This window comes from Agrilus planipennis, unplaced genomic scaffold, assembly GCF_000699045.2.
Source record: "Agrilus planipennis isolate EAB-ADULT unplaced genomic scaffold, Apla_2.0 scaffold285, whole genome shotgun sequence".
Lineage (NCBI taxonomy): Eukaryota > Metazoa > Arthropoda > Insecta > Coleoptera > Buprestidae > Agrilus > Agrilus planipennis.
Window position 1 is genome coordinate 78,283 of NW_020441050.1, and position 22,611 is coordinate 100,893.

General features: G+C 35.8%; 2 protein-coding genes across 3 annotated transcripts in view; one reads left to right on the top strand and one right to left on the bottom strand.

Moving 5' to 3' along the window:
* Positions 1 to 2,312: 2,312 nt before the first annotated feature.
* On the bottom strand, positions 2,313 to 5,740 carry LOC108742509 (glucose dehydrogenase [FAD, quinone]-like). The gene is made up of 3 exons (XM_018477747.1): positions 5,537 to 5,740; positions 3,826 to 4,041; positions 2,313 to 3,745 (listed from the first exon to the last, which is right to left on the bottom strand). Exons 1-3 carry the CDS (start codon positions 5,715 to 5,717, stop codon positions 2,355 to 2,357), a joined length of 1,788 nt encoding a protein of 595 aa, XP_018333249.1. The 5' UTR covers positions 5,718 to 5,740; the 3' UTR covers positions 2,313 to 2,354.
* Positions 5,741 to 16,209: 10,469 nt separating this feature from the next.
* LOC108742504 (inhibitory POU protein) overlaps positions 16,210 to 22,611 on the top strand; it is a 42,552-nt gene continuing 36,150 nt past the window's right edge. Inside the window, exon 1 of one of the 2 annotated variants that reach the window (XM_018477743.1) lies at positions 16,210 to 16,815. In XM_018477743.1, the coding sequence (XP_018333245.1) occupies positions 16,663 to 16,815 (153 nt within the window). In that variant the 5' untranslated portion in view covers positions 16,210 to 16,662. The remainder of the gene's footprint in view (positions 16,816 to 22,611) is intronic. The other variant, XM_018477744.1, reaches the window with a different exon arrangement.

Consider the following 22,611-nt stretch of genomic DNA (forward strand, 5'->3'; position numbering starts at 1 on the left):
GACAGCAGGTAAAAGTTGGTCTGTGTTCTGTGGGAGCTGCCTGCGACGCGCTGATGAGATCCAAAAAGATCGAAATCGCGATCCGCGTCTGGCAGTTTCGACAAAATACAGACCACTTCGAATTATTTTAAGGTATTATATTACCACAGAAATTGTTGAAATGGCTCTTTTTCTTATAACTTATAAATAAACATAACAAGGAAGAAGTGCCCTCGACGAGAAGGCAGAGGGAAGGAATAAATAAAACAAATAAATGATATTTACTATTGAAAGTGAATTTTCTACAATTAGGGTTCCAAGCCATCGTAAGGTTAAACTTTTGAAATTTTTCGTTTTTTAAAATCTTCATTAAGAATTGGACCACTTCAACACTGATTCCATGTTCTGCATCACCTTAGAGATAATCTTGGTTTATTGAAAACAAATGCATGCGCGTGTCTATTACTCATTCGTAGTACAATCTGTATCTATTAATTGAGATAATGTAGTAGACAGAAAGATAATATCACACGCGCGGCTTTTATAATAAATAATTATTAAATCCTTTTCTATGTTGTTACGTTCTAATCGGATACTTAATCTTATCCGCTGATGTAGCAGAAAAAAAATATTTTTACATAGACGATAGTACTCATGATTTAATTCTTTATAGATAAGATATACACCAGATGGTCAGAATGTTATAAAAAACTAAACAAGAGTGATTCTCATAACTACAGGCATAACTCCCTTGCATGAAGCCATGATTCATGATAAACTAAATTCATTTTTGAACAAACATATTATTTCTAGAAATCAATTTAGGTTCGGAAGGAATGTTGATACATACAGCTGAAACTGTAAATTTTGTCAGCATTAAAACACACCAAAGGGTTTGAGTTATGATAAAAAAATCATTGGTGTCTTTCTATAGGTATATCAACAGTATTTTTGATACACAGTTATGAGGTAAACAGACTTGGATAAACGGGAATTTATGTGAGAAGAATTGTTAACCAATAAGCTGAAATCCAAATCCGTTAAGTTTTAAACAAAGATCTGGCTGCTTCTTGTCTTGTCCTCGCACACAATTTCTTCACATTCTCTTCGCAGTAGTTTAGCACTTCTTCAATGTCAGAACTTGTCAGTATTAAGAATAACGTAACTATTAAATGATGTTTGTAGGGCATCATGACATATTGAATGTTATTCTCAATTTGCGCTATTTTTTGTGACTGATACAGTAATATTAATGAGGTAAAGTTTTAATTGAACGTTAGTGATAATACTACAATTCATATCTTTAAATTGATATAGGTAGTGGAGAATGTGCAGAGGTAGATAATGCTGCACGCGAATTTTTTTGTAGACTTTACTAAAAAGTTGCTGTATTGTTTTGCGTTCTAGTGGGATCACCTCATCAGTAGCACCATCAGATAGAATAAATATGCATTAATTATAGTATCGAATACACTTAACCAGATGCAGTGAACATTTTTGAGTTTGCCTCTTTTTGAAAAACCAAAATTATACACGGAACATTTAACTTGTCCCTATCATAAAGTCATAAAGTTTTACAGTTAAAAACGAGGCAGTTGCTTGTCACAGATTTTTATCAGAATAAAAATTTTAGTATATTGTACTATAATTAAAAACTGGCTTAAATACCATGAGACTGGAAGATTTTTACGTTTAACATCACTGGTCCAGCGGGAGAGGAAGCTGAACCCCCTTACTCCCTCTTCGATATAAAAAAGCAGAGAATTTACTTCCATTTATGTGACAACTTTATTAATAAATACAATGCGAAAAAATAAATAATAACATCGGCTTTGTGTTGGTCTTCTACATATATGCTTATTGTTTAATAAAAATTGTTTTTGAATTTGTCTGGCATTCCATCTGTTTTTAATCTTATATTTTAATTAACGTTTAAAGAAAGTATGTACTTGGAATTTCAACCTTATCGTTGACAAGGTTTCAAAATCGGAAGGGTCTTGGGTGCAGATACCAGGTCCCATCCCCTTTTAAAACAGAAAGCAAGGTAAACCTATCGGGTTGTTGGTACCAGTAACAGTTCCTGTTTTTCAATGCAAGCGTCACATAACCACCGAGATGAACACGATTCAAAGGAGGCAGCAAAAGCTGTAGTCACCTGCGTACCAAGTAAAGTTGGAGTGGTGGGTTTCCCAGAGTACTTGACATTTGGTCAATATTTTAGGCTTACACTAGTTAGAAGTAAAATTACAATTTTGAGCTTGAAAGACCTACAACAATTTTTTTAAATGCACTCTATGTCATACTTCTTTTTACAATAACTGATCTACAGAAAATTTGTATTATAGTTTTATTGCACCGTTTCACTGTTAAGTAATCTACAAAATTCCATGGTCTTGTTTGATAAAATCTGCTGCTTTCTCTCCTATCATGTACGCTGTGGCGAACATATGACCTGTCAAAGTAAGAGGAACAATACCGGCATCGGCTACTCTAAGATTTCTCATTCCATGAACCACAAGTCTTTCGTTAACAACCGAATCTTCAGGACTTAGACCCATTCTGCAAGTCCCACTGGGATGATTTCCCGGAAATCCAATACAACGAGCGACGCATCTCCAATATTCGTTACTATTGAAATCAAAATTACTACAGGAACTTTCCCTTAAAATGGTAAGGTTAAACTTTTGAAATTGATCGTTTTGTAATATTCTGACTAAAAGTTGGGCGGCTTCCACAAGGGTTGCAAGATCGTCGTCATGTTGGAGAAAATTTGGGTTTAATCGGGGATACTGTATAGGATCAGGAGATGCCAGTTGAATGTTCCCGACAGATTTTGGATGCAGCAACATTATGTAAGTGTTGAAGGCAATTGCCCTTTGAGCATCGAATGTAAGAGAACCGTTAACTAACGAAATACTGCTAGTCACTTGGGATACGTATTCAATTGGAGTATAGCTTGTATTGCAAAATGCTACCAGTTCAGTTCCGTCGGATGTGGTCAAAGGGCCAACTGTTCGTAAATATTGTGCTATCGACTCTCTCACTGTCAAATTGGATGTGATGTTGGTCGTACAAGAGATAAAATATGAATATTGATCCATATAATTACGGCCCACCGGAAGGTCTAGCTTAACTGATATATTGTGTCTAGATAGTTCGCTCGGCGGACCAATTCCAGAAAGCATCAGGATTTGTGCTGACTGATAAGCGCCAGCTGACAGAATCACTTCGGATCTAGCTCGCGCCACATACTTTTTATTTCCGCTAATAAATTCAACTCCAGTCGAACAGTTGCCGTCAAGCAACACTTTTGTCGCGAGACTATTGATTTGTAATTTCAGGTTAGATCTCCTATCGACTGGACGTAAGAAGGCATTGTCTCCACTGTTTCGCCTTCCATTTCGGGTACTTGCTTGTACGTATCCTACACCAATGACATCTCTTGAATTATAATCAACAAGGTTATATCCCAATGAATTAATGGAGCTAATGAAAGTCTCAGATATCTGGCTAGTGTTTTGATAGTTTTCGACAACCAGTGGTCCATCGAATCCGTGTAAGTCACGATCTATTCCTTTCAGCGCGGATGCATTTTCGAACTTTTTAAAATACGGTAGGACATTTTCAAACGACCAGCTGGGTAGGCCTGCGGCTGCCCACCTATTGTAGTCTGATTCAGATCCACGTGAATATAAATTACCGTTTATGACAGTGCTTCCACCTAGAGCCTTTCCTCGTGGCAGCGGCATTTGTCGTACAGGAGTACCTACACGTACCAGACGGTAAGTAATGTTTTTATTGCGTATTTTATTGTAGTAAAAGGATAAATAAATAATCTACAGTTACCTGGACACTGCGTACGTTGTGGAGTGGTATTGAATGCCCAATTGTAGTCTGTGGACCACGAATGAATATTCATGCCAGGGATATCAGTGAAATTATTCCCGCGTCCACCCGCTTCAATTACCAAGACGCTCCACGACTCAACTTCCGATAATCTTCTTGCTAATAAACTCCCCGCGGTACCTCCCCCAGCTATTATAAAGTCATACTCCCCAAATTCTGAAAATACAGGTATTGTTGACCATTGTGTTATATATAGGGTTGTTCGGAAAGTCATTTCGTTTTTTCCCGACAGAGGATTTAATTGTATTCTTTTGCACCCAACTTCACATTTACGCCGTATAATTTTTATATGCTGTGAGAGCTCATATAGCAAGGCTTGTGTGTGAAAAATTCCAATTAATTCTACGGAGTAGTTTTTGGTTGGTGCTCTTTTAAATATGGAGAGCGATAAGCAGCATTTTCGACATATCTTACTGTTTTACTACAGAAAGGGTAAAAATGCTGTTCAAGCCGGAAAGAAATTGACTGATGTGTATGGAGAAGGTGTGTTGACAGTACGCCAGTGCCAGAACTGGTTCGCTAAATTTCGATCCGGCAATTTTGATGTCGAAGATTCACCACGTTCGGGAAGGCCGGTTGAAGCTGATAAAGACGCGATAAAGGCATTAGTTGATGTGAACCGGCGAATAACAACACGTGAGATCGGATTGAGGTTAAATTTATCAAATTCAACAGTTTATGACCACTTGAAAGGCCTGGGATTATCCTCGAAGCTCGATGTATGGGTTCCCCATGTTCTCACAGAGAGAAATCTGTGTCGCCGCATTGACGTCTGCGATTCGCTTCCCAAACGTCACGAAAATGATCCGTTTTTGAAGCGCATCATCACTGGGGACGAAAAATGGGATGTATACAACAACGTCAAACGCAAGAGGTCATGGAGCAAAAAAGATGAACCGGCTCAAACCATTTCCAAAGCCGATATTCACAAAAAAAAGTTGATGCTGTCTGTTTGGTGGGATTTTAAAGGAATCGTGTTTTTTTTGAGCTTTTACCGGATAACACAACGATTAATTCGGAAGTCTACTGTCATCAGCTGGACAAACTGAATGATGCACTTCAACAGAAAAGATCAAAACTAATCAACAGGAAAGGTGTAGTGTTTCACCAAGACAACGCGAGACCTCACACAAGTTTGGTCACTCGCCAAAAAAGCTTTTACAGCTTGAATATGGGATACAATGCTACACCCACCATATTCTCCAGACCTGGCACCATCGGATTATTATTTGTTCCGGTCACTCCAAAATCTTTTAGACGGTAAAACCTTCACCTCAAATGAGGAGGTCAAAAACCTCCTCGATCAGTTTTTTGCCAGCAAAGATCAACAATTTTATGAGCGTGGAATTGTGCTACTACCAGAAAGATGGCAAAAGGCATTGGACCAGAACGGTAAATATATAATTTGATAACGTATTTGTTTATTATACGAAAACTGTCTTTCATTTCCACAAAAAAAAACGAAATGACTTTCCGAACAACCCTATATATTGATTTTGTATTCCAGATCATACACGTGCGTTGTACATATGTATATATGAACAACGATTTTTCGGTAAAAGTTTGAAACACAATAAAATGTTAGAATTTTGAATACAAAAATATGATCAAGTAAGCTTGATAGCAGGTACTGTAGGGGTACTTTACATACCAATTGGTTCAGCGTTTTCGTCGCTCAACTGGAATTCTCTATAAGACGTTGGAGCCACATAGGCAGTTTCCTCTACTAAATTATCCCTTATAAGTTGTTCGTAGTAGTCCAAATCATCTCCGACGACGACACTGGTTGTTGTTAAGAGTAATGTAACAGTTAAGAAATGTATGTAAAACATCTTGGCTTACTGAATATTGTGTTCAATTTTCGCTATTTATATCGAAACCTTAATAAAGGCAGGAGCCATGGCAATTAAGTAAATAAATTTTTTCTTATTGATAAAGCAATGCTGATGTTTAATTAAAATTTAGATACAATCAGATAGAAAAATGAAGATAAATTCATTTTTTTATTTTGTACTTTTCCTTATTGAAAAAAAGGTATTCGCATGTCTATTACCTATACATAATATAATCTATAAATTGACATAATATAACAGATATGAGGGTAATTGTTTTGTGTTTTTGTCTGATCGTTCGAAAAGCTTCTTGGTATTGTTCTTTGTTGTCAAGATTATTGCGTTTAATTAATGAAAAACGAAACCCGTATAGGATCACACGTGTGTCTGTCTGCCCGTCTGTCATAGTTAATGTGCTCCGAATCCACTGGACCGATTAATTTGAAATTTAGTGTACGTATGAATTTCTGTGACCTAAATATGGACGTTTAACGTAAATAAATTAATTTTGAACATGCTGGTCAATTTTCGGGGGGGGGGATGATAATATATATGAAAATTGACCATTCACCCCCTCTTGGCCAGTGAGAAACTTTGGATTAATTAAAAGAAATTGATCAGAAGAAGCTAACTGGATTGTACCAACAGATTTTGGATTGAGCAGAATGGTATTGACTCTCAAGAAACTGGAGCTGGATCAGGATCCATTTACTGCTGAAATCCTGTTGGTAACTGTAATAATAAATTTTACTGGATCACGACTTGTATGGCAAAATGATACTAATTGCACTCCTGTAGACGTTGTCAAAGTACCAGGTGATTTTAAATATTAAGCAGTGGAAGTTGTGACTGTCAATGGGCTTTTGACATTGGTTGTTGCTTAAAGAGACGTCGAATACTGATCCTGGAGATTTAACCCTACTGAGAGGTCGAACAGAACAGATATATTATATTTGGAATGTCCACTCGACGGACCGATTCCAATTTTGTGGAGATTGTTAAGTGCCAGTGGACTATTTTATTATTTTTATGAATCAGAATTTTGGTAACTGAATAATTAGGTAATCTACATTTTTATGTTAGTCTTGTTTTCGATCGGACGCAGAAAAATGTTTCCTACCATTAAATCGTCTGCCATTTTGTGTACTTTTCATATCTAACTGTAAACTGAATTTAAAGATCCGACAAAGACTTCAGACAATTCTAAAACCACTAGCCTCTCGAATCTGTGATATTACCTATCGATCCCTTTCAAAGCGAATCTTTTGAAATATGGAAGGACATATTTAAACGTTGAATTTGGAAAACACATTACCGTTGATGACTGTACTTCCCCCAACCGCTTTGACTCGTGGTCCCAATACTGAATTAGACACCCCTGAAATTGATCACAGCAGAAGTCTCATTTGAAGTTGGTTTTTGTACATACAGTAAAGTTATTGAGATATTGCGTCTACGTCATCGGTATGACACGATGTAAACTGCGACCTATAATTGTTGATCACACTGTTCATGTACAGTCAAGCGGAGTCAACGTAATCCGTACATGTCTAATTGTATTTTGAATTAAACACGTAGTTATTGATAGAGGGTATATCTGTTAAATCATTTTCATATAGACTCGCCTCAATTACAAGAATGTTCCAGAAATTTATTTCTGAAAGTCTATTCGCCAGTAAACTGCCTGATACACTTGCTTCAATTATTATGAAGCCGTACAGTCCATATTCTGAAAAATAGGTGCATCAATCACTGTACGACCTCTACTGCAAGTGTAACTATTGAAACTGTTACAGTTCTTTCCATTGATTTTTCGATTTACTTATTGTCTAACTTTTACTTTTTACTAATAGCAATTGTATGTCTAAATGTGTACCTAGACGAATACCATCGACATATTCGACATAAACGAGAAACATAACATAAAAAAGGACTGCTTACCAATTGGTTCTGTATTATTTTCATTTGGAAGTCACTATGAAAAGTGGACGCTTCATACGCGTTTACATCTTCTATATTTTTGCTTATAAATTCTTTGAAGCAGTTTATATCATCATTAAGGTCAGCACTGATTACTTTTAGGAACAATGCAAATGTTAAAAAGTGAAAGCAAGTCATTTTAATTTCCATCAATAGCAACTTTTGGACAGTAATCATCACGTTTCAGCCTTAGCGGCAAGGTTGTGATATTTATGTTTTTTTGTCTATATGTGCATTGAGACCATGTGAGTGATAATACGTTTACAGATAACAAACATTCAAAAATTGATATTGCGCAGCGACGTAGACACTCTGCAGTCAAAAATATTTATTCAGTCTTCGAAATCTACATGTTAGGTCATCGTTGTCGAACTCTTTGCTGCGCGCAATCAACTGGTGTTGAATTTCGATCCAACTCCTCAGTCAAAACTTGACTTAGGGATACACCCGGTTGCTTCAAGCGGCTAAATCTGGGCTGTATGGTAGGTGTGGTAAATTTACGATGCCACGAAGGTTCAAGAAATTCAGTAAAATAAAACCTGACTTATAACAGTTTGTTGACACCCTGTGGCTAAAAAAGACAACGCGCTGGTACAGGAAACCCTTGCAATCGAAGAAGATTATCATGGTAACCTTACTGGTACTTTTTTCAAATGTGACGGTAGAGACCTTTCCCATTAAGAACAACGTTGTTTTAGTGTCCGACCGTAGTGACACATTCTAAGTTTAACTGAGATTATGATTCGATTTATTTCATTGTTTGCTATACCATCAAACTACAATAAATAGCCTTGACGAACTACCCATTTCTTCCCAGACTCACTGTTGTTAATACTTTTTGAGCAGCCTACACAAATTGACAACGAATCCATGATATGGTATTAGATGCAGAACTTTAAGATTATGATTTTACTATTAAATATGTGGTTAGTTATTAAGAAATCAACAATGAAGAAATACTTATTTATTCATGGGATATGTCTGTCCTCTACACTTGCAGTTTCTCTAATCTCATCAACTCTTCCAGCAAAAATAATAAACTGCAACAGATATGATAATACGGATGGCTTAATTCATCATACTTACATATTAAACACAAGGTACATTAATGGAGTAAAAATTTACATAACATTTAGAATAAAGAAATATTTAAGAAATGAAGGATTTCTAACTTCCTAGAAAATATACAGTTATCAAGGAGTGAGCATATCAATTCAGAACGAATGACAAGCGCGTGTGCATATAACAAATTAATAAAACTTATATCGCTAAATTGAGATAATATAATAGATACGAAGATAAATTATATTGCACGTGTAATTTTTTATACCTAATCGCTCGTTATTCTAATGAATATACTTCAGCTGCATAAAACATAATGTAGTAAGTATGTTGTACCTATCTTGAATATAATAAGGCAAACCAATATACGGGTTGTAAATTCTTTGTTCAGTATGAAATCAAACCGACGTTTCGGCTTCTGTTATGGATTTTGTCAAATTAAGTCGTTTGTTTATAGGTTTCCTAATTATTCAAATTCAAGTCAGCATCTTCAAGAGGCTAGATATCCTCTCCCAGTTTTAAGAAACCACAGTTAGTTAAAGTTGGATAGTTAGTTCAAATATTTTTATTATATTTTCATGTGATTTCATAGTCATTAGATGGCAGAAGATCGTAACAATGCATTAAGCTAGACCTGCATGAACTACATTTATTGTTCTAACTGATTCAATTTTTTTCCGAGTTCATGGTTTCCTCTTGATCTTTTCGTGATTTAGCCAAATTTTTACCAGAGTATTTGAAAGACATTCAACTAATTTAAGGACGCATATTTAACCTGTGGCTGCCGCAACACTCCACAATATGTCGATATTGTCTTCTCTTGTCTTGAAAACCAAAACAATGTCAAGAAAAAGATGCTGTTGTATGAGATCAACAACACTAAGGTGAATAAGTCGAAAAATTAGAGATTTCAGCTGACTTATAGGGACACGTATACATTACATATGGCTGCCGCAGCACGCAACAATATTTTTATCGATCTTCTCTTGTCTTAAAACCCAATGTAATAATTAAGAGGAAGGTTCTGCTATGAGACCAAGGGCAACAAGGTGAATAAGTCGAGAAATTAGAGCTTTAAATTGACTTATAGGGACACGTATATATCACAAATGGCTGCCGCAGCACTCAACGATATTTATGTCGATCGTGTCTTCTCTTGTCCTGTAACCCAATACAATAATCAAGAGCAAGGTGCAGCTTTGATTTACATAATTTATCGAAATCAAGAAAATATCGTCTTATTGTAGGTAGTCTCGTTTATACGTTCGCCCCGTGGTGTTGGCAGAAAAACACGGGCAGTTATGCATAAAATTATCCGCTTCGTCCACTTGTTACCAGTATGAATACATTTAAAAACGGGAATGGGGTTGCAATGTGTCGGCGACGCGACGGCAACGGTACGTATACGTGAATCCGGTAGATCCGGCCGGATTTTAGCAGCGACCGGAAAACGGATGACAGGGACGGTCTGACCTCTCCTCCCCTATAACGTCCCTCATTTATTATTGATAGGTTAGCAATGGTTGTCATCCTCGGTGATTCTCTTCGTGATCTTTGCGCTTAATGGCTTTAACCATATGCCAGAATTATTTTCAGGGCGCTATCGAAAAATAATAATCATTACGTAATGCAGGAGGCTTTCCACTAAAATTCTCTGACTAAACGGCCAGAATAAAGCTTTGGTCTTTCGGAAAGATCTCCCCTAATACGTAATGTGACCTGATAACAGTTGAACTGATAGTATTTTCATTTTCTTTCACTTGTTTTTAGAGATAAGGTCTCATCAAGCTATAAGATTAATAACCGTAAAATCAATTATACCTAATTGAAATTGACATTTTAATTACGTGCTCAATTTCGTTGAAGTGAAGCTAAAACGTGAAGTATGCATGCGTTAAACATTTAAACATCTTATCTCATCATTAAGTACCTAGTTCATTCACGCCAAACATTTCATCATAAGTAATGTCACTGTAAATCCAATTTCGTTCAAGTATTATTGGAATGGGTTGCTAAGGTATTATAAAATTTACTGAAACAATAAATGCTGATTTCTTATAATATATATTTTCGTTTTACCTGATAATATGCGACTAATAAGTTTTCAGATTTGAAATATAAATGTTTTGCTGTTAAATATCGATTGAAAATATGCACTAGTAGTAAAGTTAGAAGCGTTTGAAATGTAGAGTTACAGGCGAATGATGAGGATACCGTGGATAGAGAAGCTTAGAAATGAAGAGATGTATAGGTAGGAGAATGGAGGACTCTACGGAAGTCATAAGAAATAGACGAGATAGGTTGATAGGACCTTCTCAGGCATGAGAAGCTAATCAGGGACATATTAGAAGCAGATAAAGGAGTTAAAAGGAGTAGAGGTAGACCTAGATTAGATTACTATTCACAAGTAGTTACGGATGTGGAATCTTCTAGTTTTAGGAAAGTGCTAAGATGAGCTCAGGATAGGAAAGAGTGGAGGTGCGTATCTAACCAGTCTCAGGACTGACGACCTTATGATGATGATGAGTATCATGTGTTGAAAAGCAGGACATGGTATAGAGAAATTCCTACAAACACTTTCACGTAAAGTNTCATTCTTCTTTGGGTCGAAGAATTGATCATAATTACTTAACTTCGTATCCGATGTTTGTATCTTATTTGCTTCATAAATATCAAGCAGCTGTCAGGACAACGCCATCTGTATTCTATTCGTCATACTAAATCTTAGATAGGTACCTAATTGTCTACTTATCACCATAAGGAGTTTTGATTGACACCAGATATTTAGTTCAAATTAAGTGGTAGTATACTGTACTCAACTTAATGTTTGAGCGCCCCTAGATCCAATTGTAGGTACGCCAATGATTTTAATGGAAATTTAAACCGTTGCTATCTTCAATGTTAACAACGAAGTGTATAAGAGATTCTAATTGTAAGGTAAAAACCCCCTTTTGATCATATAGAACCTCATTTAAGATCTACTTTTATTGGAGCATCAGCAACCATCTCAACGCGACGTACGACGCGACTCCGTTTTGTCCCCCTTTTTGCTCATTCGATGCATTAGCGCTCGGCTTTCAAACAGGGTCGAAAACCAGTGTCTTAAAAATCTTCCCCATCTGTTACTGATTAGCAAGTATGCTAGTTTATTTCAATAATCCCTAATCTAGAAGCCTCCTTGGAGTAATTTCTGATCTTTTACGGCCTACGTTTCGAAATTATTACATCCGCTAAAAGCAGCAGTAATCCGCCCTGTTCTTTTTCTTTGCTAATTTAATTCCCCCCGCAACTTTTTTGTTTATTTTTACAATAAGGACAGCCATGAAAAGTCAAGGACGAAATTTATGGCATTCCTTTTTTAAACCAACAAACTTTTCATTGTAATTTAATATTCACAAACTATCTAAATTAATTAGTACCTAGGTAAATAACCACTAAACAACTACATGCATTATAGCCTTGATAAAGCCTACAAGCAATAGGCGAATCGTCGGATTTGGTTTTTTAAAAAAACTAATTAACTATTTATCCCTTACCGTTGACTGAATTAACATCTAAGGACAAAATTAAGGGAAGAAATGGATATCATAAAATGTTTACTTATTTGTTGTACACTCCGTTTAACGAACCGCTACTAATTTTTATACCCCTTTGTCTTGTATTCTCCGCAACGTTCTAGCACGATTTGATTTATTACTGTCTGGTATTTGATGATCGCATTATACTTATAATCGCTCTAAAAATCTGCACATAAACTCTTCAAAAACCTATGACAATCCTACTCCACAATCTCAATACAGATTTTGCTTGCAGCAATATATTCAATGTTATCGTCTGTAAATAATAATAAATGTCATTAGTATACTTGTTAACTCGACAAATTATGAGGCACATTGTCTAGCATTTAAAATTAATTACTGTCGAATGAACCCCTGCCTGACCGCTAATATTCTATCCCCATCTAGAAACAAGTTATTGTTACATTACGTATTATACGAGGGGTACATGTTGCAACCCTAACTTCCCCTTTGGTTCAGTTTTCGTACTGTATAAAGCAGTGAAAATAGGATAAATTCACTAAATTGTGTTTGTTTTTCCATATTTAATAAAATCACTACTTAAATAATAAGTACAAAACAATTCAGGAGATTTTCGTGTGAAGAAGTTATGTATAGCGAAACAGTAGTATAGTTGGAACGATCAAAAGTCCCCAATAAATTATCTGTGAAAATGGACGTATCTTCTATCTTATTTCTAGTTGAGACTGTAGCATGTAGCATTTACTGCGTTTTGAACACGCCCTTGTTAAGTTAGGAAATTCTTCATGAGGAATACAGAAAAAGTGAAAAGAGATAACCGAATAATACTAAGCGGTGTAGAGGTTAGAGGTTGCTTAAGTACGTAAAAGAACAGGGTCGGCTTTATAAATGTCCAATTGGGATTATATCTTTAAACAAGACTTTGATTTTCTAAATTTTTGAAAATGTTGAATTTCCTTGCTCCAACATGCTCAAATTCTGCTTGTCTACATCTCTTTCTGTTACACATCAATTTGTGCACTATTATTTCTATGCCGTCCGCTGCAATTCTTATCTGACATCTCTCTTCTGTGTTTACGATATTTTCAGCAATCGCTCTAGTCTAGTTAGTAGTTCCAACTACAGCATCGGTTTACAAGTATGTTATTAATGAAACTCTTTTCTCTAGAACAATATTTGTGATGAGAGTTCAAAATTCCTAAAGTTGTTAATCTGAATATTCATGATTCTAAAATCTGCCGCCCCCAGATACGGCCGATTGGCAGGTAATAAGGACAAGAAATGTTTGAACATAAATTTTATTATGTCGACGATTTGTTTCGATCATTAGTGACTCATTATTAATTACTTAAATCAATAAGTGCCACTAAAGAGTGTATGATCTAAATGACCAATTTTGATATTGCACAATTTGACAACTAATTGTAAATAAAATAGTTTTTAATCGTTTTTTTAGAAACCTTAACATATGCAACAATATGGAACAATCCCTTCCAAATTAATTCATCCGTATCAATATACGCGTGCAACATATGGCATTAAAGTAAGTGTCCAGATTTCTATCGCACCCCATATGGACATGCCATACACCTGTGAACATTTGAGTGCATGCTCCACTAGGGGTGTTAACAGGTCTTCATTTTGTACCCTTAAATTTCTATTAATTTTTTTATATTTCCATTAGATGTACTTTAATTCTTCAAAAGCGCTAGTATTATTATTATTGGTGTATTTGTGATAATCCATCTGAAGAAGTCAGAAATGCAATGGTAAAAATTTGAAATGGAATGGAAATTAAATTGGTGTTATGGAGTGCTAAATGTAAATAGAATATAAAAGTATAAAATAATAGGAAGTGGTCTGTATTCTGTCGAAACTGCTAGACGCGGATTGCGATTTCATTTTTTTGTATCTCATCAGCGCGTCGCAGGCAGCTCTGACAGAACACAGACCAACCTTTACCTGCTGTCTTAACAGCGCGTTTTAGAAAATACCACAAATGGCGCAGTAAACGCCATCTGTAGTACGATGCTACATTTTAGGATTACGTACGCTTCAACAAGGTCCATTTAAATATATGGATATCTACTTGCTGAAACGAATCCCGGCGTAGCTCACCTCAACGTGATAGGCACGTTACCATAATCGAATAAAATAATTCGAAGTGGTCTGTTTCCACATTTTAATATTCATCAGGCTTACTAAATCCTGATTTTTCTGTGTCATCTTCTGGTATAGACACCGTCCAAATAACATCCAGAATTCTTGTTCAATTTTGAAAATATGTATTTTGTGATTTGAAAACAACATTTGACTAATCGGTAGGGTTTGCAGTACATTTTGTCTAGGGTTGCCACCCGTACTTTATTATAAAGTATTGTACTCTATTTCGACTGTGCGTATGTTATACTTTACAAGACACATAAAGTACGCAAAAATACTTTATTTAAGGNACTAATAAGTTTTCAGATTTGAAATATAAATGTTTTGCTGTTAAATATCGATTGAAAATATGCACTAGTAGTAAAGTTAGAAGCGTTTGAAATGTAGAGTTACAGGCGAATGATGAGGATACCGTGGATAGAGAAGCTTAGAAATGAAGAGATGTATAGGTAGGAGAATGGAGGACTCTACGGAAGTCATAAGAAATAGACGAGATAGGTTGATAGGACCTTCTCAGGCATGAGAAGCTAATCAGGGACATATTAGAAGCAGATAAAGGAGTTAAAAGGAGTAGAGGTAGACCTAGATTAGATTACTATTCACAAGTAGTTACGGATGTGGAATCTTCTAGTTTTAGGAAAGTGCTAAGATGAGCTCAGGATAGGAAAGAGTGGAGGTGCGTATCTAACCAGTCTCAGGACTGACGACCTTATGATGATGATGAGTATCATGTGTTGAAAAGCAGGACATGGTATAGAGAAATTCCTACAAACACATTCACGTAAAGTAGTATAACTTCAGTTGAAAGAGCAACATCTCTGCACTCTTTTAGAAGCGAGACACGGTAAACAAATTACAAAACTTTAATGCACGGTACCGTTTCCGTTAAATTAGAAAAAATTTAGTTGTTTTATAGAAAAAATAATTGAAATTCTTGAAGTTGAAATCTATGTAAATGTGACAATAAGTTCATCAAAGAACTGCATCTTCTTCCAGGCTCCATGGTATTATAACCATTGCCTGGAACTACATTCTAACTTTAACATTTTGACGGGGATACGTCAAAATGTTAATGTTAGTGTGTTACGGTTTTCGTAAATGACATCTGAGAATCACCATGCACCATGGTTAGCGGTACCCATTGTCCAAATTTGGAGCGATTCAACTGATGAAGAAAAATGCACTTCTTCAAAATTTACATAGAAAAACTTATTGCTGTTAATACCGATTTGTTTGCATACGACATGGATTCACTTGTCATCCAATATAGTCGGGGGTCTTTACAATAAATGAAAGTTACTTCTTTATCGAAAGACGACCTTTTGTCTATTTCGCTTTCGTCATTTCTAGCGACAATGTCCACAGAGTTGTAACAATTCAAAAATCCATACCATCAAAACTCGCTACTAATTCGTCCAAGTCGAATGCGGCACCATGGAGAACAGAAAGGGCGGTCGTCGCGACGCCTAGCGTCTGCGCGTACGACGCTCCGTCAAGTAAGCCACCAACTCCAATGGTAGACGTCAGTCTACCCTCTAGCGCTTCTGGGGTGTCGAACGGCAGAAAACAGGGTAGTGCATCAACTGATAAAATTTATAAAGCACTCTTAATCAATTATAGATAAGCCAACAGCGTTAATAAATTATTTGGGAAGAAACGCGTAAGCGGTCAACGAATCGTACCATTTACCTATAAATAAATAATGATAATTTACGCGAATTGCACAAGTGAAAAATGATGCGTTTTGTTACAATAACAACTAGTTTTTCATTTTGAAAATATCTCGAAACCGTAACCTAACCTAACCTAACAATTTATGCGATTACCGCGACGAAACTTTGGCTGTACCCTCTGCTTCTGCTGTGTCACTTCTGTACCCACGAGGATGAAGTTTTCGGAAATGCAAATGGTAACTCTGCCAAGTAGATCAAAGCCTGCTGCTTCTTTTAATTAATAACTACATAGACGATGATGATGACGTATATGCCGAACAGATAATAGTTTCACACATAAAAATGGTAAACCCATGGTTTATTTATCTCAATTGGCAAGAACAGAATTCACATTGATTGTTGACTTATATGGAGACCAAGATTTTTGCTTTTGAACGAACTTAAAGTGACAATATATTATTTGGATCGAAAGTGTTTTGTATAGATTTTGTCTCGGAAAATGCCTACTGTGACTTAAAACAAAATTCCATGATGTACTCCCCCGACAAAATGATGGGTGCCAAGGGGCCTACAGGTCTACATGCGCCCATAACGTCAAGTGCGGCCTGCTTTCCCGGCAGATATTCGCCGACATATCGAAGCCCGGAGCCAATGCCCAGAAGGTGTATGCCAAATCCGTCGGTAAGTTTCTAACAAATGACTATTATTGAGTGTTAGGTAGGAAAATTGTTTCGCTATTAATCAGAATACTAGACATCACACAGTTGGTGGAAAATAAAATACAATTAAAAAAGAATTAAAAATATGATGGATTAAAACCATATATAGCATTAGAATAAGAGTTAAGGAAATTGAATTTCATTGGGACCTTTCGCCTTCTGAATAATTATTCCAAATTTTGTAATAAGAAGGTTGAAACAGCTGAAATGTTTTGCCAAAACAATATACTCTTATAGACCCTTGCAAAAGAGATCTTTCCCATGTAACCCATAAAGAAAAGTGAATTTTGACAATTATCGTAGGTTGACCGCTATTAAGAGTGTACTCTAAACAATAAATTGTCGAAGTAATAAATTTTAGTGAAAACAGCCATTTGAAAAACAGATATGTACTATTTTTGAAGACATAGGAGAACGAATGATTACTACCAGACGTTTCAGACGATATCGCATGTATTAAATGGAAGTACTAACTAAAAAAAAGTCATTTAATTGACACCTCCTAAAATATTCCTGTAAATAATTTCTGCTTATCAATAATAATTCGAAAATATGTGATCTATGCGTTTTATTACGATGACAAGGGTCAGATAATGTGTAACTATTTTTATTAAAAAAAGAAATGAAAATTACTGAGAGATTTCGAGTAGACCAATTTACAACGACATACAAAACGTATTCGGTATTTTTTGTACTGTCCCAAATTACCTAATGTACTTACAATAAGCTAGAACGTATGTTATCTTGCATACAAAGTTAGTTACCACATACGATCATACTAAATATTTGACTGCATTTAAAATGGTGTAACCTAACCTAACCCACCTATTTTCTACATTGTAAATGAGTTTAGTGTGTTGTTGACATTAGTTTATAGATTGGTTTATACGGTTTGTGATGTAAACTCAATCTCTCAATAATTTAAAAACAATTCCAGTTTTATACTTCAGACATACATGAACCCTAAGAGTTCCGCTGTCCATATAACACTGAATACGATGTCATTCTTCTTTGGGTCGAAGAATTGATCATAATTACTTAACTTCGTATCCGATGTTTGTATCTTATTTGCTTCATAAATATCAAGCAGCTGTCAGGACAACGCCATCTGTATTCTATTCGTCATACTAAATCTTAGATAGGTACCTAATTGTCTACTTATCACCATAAGGAGTTTTGATTGACACCAGATATTTAGTTCAAATTAAGTGGTAGTATACTGTACTCAACTTAATGTTTGAGCGCCCCTAGATCCAATTGTAGGTACGCCAATGATTTCAATGGAAATTTAAACCGTTGCTATCTTCAATGTTAACAACGAAGTGTATAAGAGATTCTAATTGTAAGGTAAAAACCCCCTTTTGATCATATAGAACCTCATTTAAGATCTACATTTATTGGAGCATCAGCAACCATCTCAACGCGACGTACGACGCGACTCCGTTTTGTCCCCCTTTTTGCTCATTCGATGCATTAGCGCTCGGCTTTCAAACAGGGTCGAAAACCAGTGTCTTAAAAATCTTCCCCATCTGTTACTGATTAGCAAGTATGCTAGTTTATTTCAATAATCCCTAATCTAGAAGCCTCCTTGGAGTAATTTCTGATCTTTTACGGCCTACGTTTCGAAATTATTACATCCGCTAAAAGCAGCAGTAATCCGCCCTGTTCTTTTTCTTTGCTAATTTAATTCCCCCCGCAACTTTTTTGTTTATTTTTACAATAAGGACAGCCATGAAAAGTCAAGGACGAAATTTATGGCATTCCTTTTTTAAACCAACAAACTTTTCATTGTAATTTAATATTCACAAACTATCTAAATTAATTAGTACCTAGGTAAATAACCACTAAACAACTACATGCATTATAGCCTTGATAAAGCCTACAAGCAATAGGCGAATCGTCGGATTTGGTTTTTTAAAAAAACTAATTAACTATTTATCCCTTACCGTTGACTGAATTAACATCTAAGGACAAAATTAAGGGAAGAAATGGATATCATAAAATGTTTACTTATTTGTTGTACACTCCGTTTAACGAACCGCTACTAATTTTTATACCCCTTTGTCTTGTATTCTCCGCAACGTTCTAGCACGATTTGATTTATTACTGTCTGGTATTTGATGATCGCATTATACTTATAATCGCTCTAAAAATCTGCACATAAACTCTTCAAAAACCTATGACAATCCTACTCCACAATCTCAATACAGATTTTGCTTGCAGCAATATATTCAATGTTATCGTCTGTAAATAATAATAAATGTCATTAGTATACTTGTTAACTCGACAAATTATGAGGCACATTGTCTAGCATTTAAAATTAATTACTGTCGAATGAACCCCTGCCTGACCGCTAATATTCTATCCCCATCTAGAAACAAGTTATTGTTACATTACGTATTATACGAGGGGTACATGTTGCAACCCTAACTTCCCCTTTGGTTCAGTTTTCGTACTGTATAAAGCAGTGAAAATAGGATAAATTCACTAAATTGTGTTTGTTTTTCCATATTTAATAAAATCACTACTTAAATAATAAGTACAAAACAATTCAGGAGATTTTCGTGTGAAGAAGTTATGTATAGCGAAACAGTAGTATAGTTGGAACGATCAAAAGTCCCCAATAAATTATCTGTGAAAATGGACGTATCTTCTATCTTATTTCTAGTTGAGACTGTAGCATGTAGCATTTACTGCGTTTTGAACACGCCCTTGTTAAGTTAGGAAATTCTTCATGAGGAATACAGAAAAAGTGAAAAGAGATAACCGAATAATACTAAGCGGTGTAGAGGTTAGAGGTTGCTTAAGTACGTAAAAGAACAGGGTCGGCTTTATAAATGTCCAATTGGGATTATATCTTTAAACAAGACTTTGATTTTCTAAATTTTTGAAAATGTTGAATTTCCTTGCTCCAACATGCTCAAATTCTGCTTGTCTACATCTCTTTCTGTTACACATCAATTTGTGCACTATTATTTCTATGCCGTCCGCTGCAATTCTTATCTGACATCTCTCTTCTGTGTTTACGATATTTTCAGCAATCGCTCTAGTCTAGTTAGTAGTTCCAACTACAGCATCGGTTTACAAGTATGTTATTAATGAAACTCTTTTCTCTAGAACAATATTTGTGATGAGAGTTCAAAATTCCTAAAGTTGTTAATCTGAATATTCATGATTCTAAAATCTGCCGCCCCCAGATACGGCCGATTGGCAGGTAATAAGGACAAGAAATATTTGAACATAAATTTTATTATGTCGACGATTTGTTTCGATCATTAGTGACTCATTATTAATTACTTAAATCAATAAGTGCCACTAAAGAGTGTATGATCTAAATGACCAATTTTGATATTGCACAATTTGACAACTAATTGTAAATAAAATAGTTTTTAATCGTTTTTTTAGAAACCTTAACATATGCAACAATATGGAACAATCCCTTCCAAATTAATTCATCCGTATCAATATACGCGTGCAACATATGGCATTAAAGTAAGTGTCCAGATTTCTATCGCACCCCATATGGACATGCCATACACCTGTGAACATTTGAGTGCATGCTCCACTAGGGGTGTTAACAGGTCTTCATTTTGTACCCTTAAATTTCTATTAATTTTTTTATATTTCCATTAGATGTACTTTAATTCTTCAAAAGCGCTAGTATTATTATTATTGGTGTATTTGTGATAATCCATCTGAAGAAGTCAGAAATGCAATGGTAAAAATTTGAAATGGAATGGAAATTAAATTGGTGTTATGGAGTGCTAAATGTAAATAGAATATAAAAGTATAAAATAATAGGAAGTGGTCTGTATTCTGTCGAAACTGCTAGACGCGGATTGCGATTTCATTTTTTTGTATCTCATCAGCGCGTCGCAGGCAGCTCTGACAGAACACAGACCAACCTTTACCTGCTGTCTTAACAGCGCGTTTTAGAAAATACCACAAATGGCGCAGTAAACGCCATCTGTAGTACGATGCTACATTTTAGGATTACGTACGCTTCAACAAGGTCCATTTAAATATATGGATATCTACTTGCTGAAACGAATCCCGGCGTAGCTCACCTCATCGTGGTAGGCACGTTACCATAATCAAATAAAATAATTCGAAGTGGTGTGTATTCTGTCGAAACTGCCAGACGCGGATCGCGATTTCGATCTTTTTGGATCGCATCAGCATCAGGATTCGTTTCAGCAAGTATCCATATAGCATCGTACTACAGATGGCGTTTACTGCGCCATTTGTGGTATTTTCGAGAATATAAGTGTCTTGTTTATAACAGAAAGGCGAAATCTATAATCCACCATGGTAGGTCTTCGTCTCTATCATAAAGTGAACCGTTAGGGTTTGACCATTCGACGTTTACTACATTGGCTAACCTAACCTAACATAACCCCACCCTCTTTGCCCCCCCCCCAACCATGCTACGCCACTGATATACGTGATAGCAATAAGTCTAGTTCTTTTCATTCGTACATTACAATTGTAAAATAGATCATTACATCGAATAATCACTCTTACAATTACAGTTGTCTAGGACGTTTCACAGCCAAAACCAATCAATTCTGTCTTTAATCTTAGAACGACATCTCAGTAACTTCGTCCTGCCGCGAAATGAGTGATGAACTTCAGCAGCTTAAGCTGCTACCAAGTGGTGCTTATTACTTTCGGTAATAATTTTGAGTGCTGTATTTTCGTCTTTCACTCCGTAATTGCCCGCCACGTCGGGGACTTCATCGGGGGGTGGTTGCGTAGTAGTACGCGCGATGATGACGAATAATACAAATATCAATCATGTTTGTTGTTGTTGTTGGCGCAGTAAACGCCGTTGCCGTCACTTCTAAATGACAATCGATACTGAACGAATTATCAAAACGTGTCATTAGACGAAGGGCCGCGAGGCTTCGCCATGATGGCATACGACAGAGAAAAATACTGATAAAATTAGTACAAGGTAAACTACATTCCTGATGTTGTAATGACAATGAACTTTTGTCCTTACAAAGGCTGTAGTAAGAATTATGTAAAAAACACTCAGGCTTATTTGATTATACAATTTACAAATTTTACTGCTTGGTATAAACTTTTTAGAGGTAGGGAATAATTTTAATTTTACAATTTAGTGTTGTTTACTTCTAGTTGATCATTTAAAATTATATTACTTCTGTTATATATAAAATTTAGAAGCGTTTGAAATGTAGAGTTACAGGCGAAAGATGAGGATACCGTGGATAGAGAAGCTTAGAAATGAAGAGGTGTGTAGGTAGGAGAATAGAGGACTCTATGGAAGTCATAAGAAATAGACGAGATAGGTTGATAGGACCTTTTCAGGTATGAGAAGCTAATCAGAGACATATTAGAAGCAGATAAAGGAGTTAAAAGGAGTAGAGGTAGACCTAGATTAGATTACTATTCACAAGTAGTTACGGATGTGGAATGTTCTAGTTTTAGGAAAGTGCTAAGATGAGCTCAGGATAGGAAAGAGTGGAGGTGCGTATCTAACCAGTCTCAGGACTGACGACCTTATGATGATGATGAGTATCATGTGTTGAAAAGCAGGACATGGTATAGAGAAATTCCTACAAACACATTCACGTAAAGTAGTAGTAGAGCAACATCTCTGTACTCTTTTAGAAGCGAGACACGGTAAACAAATTCAAAACTTTAATGCACGGTACCGTTTCCGTTAAATTAGAAAAAATTTACTTGTTTTATAGAAAAAATAATTGAAATTCTTGAAGTTGAAATCTATGTA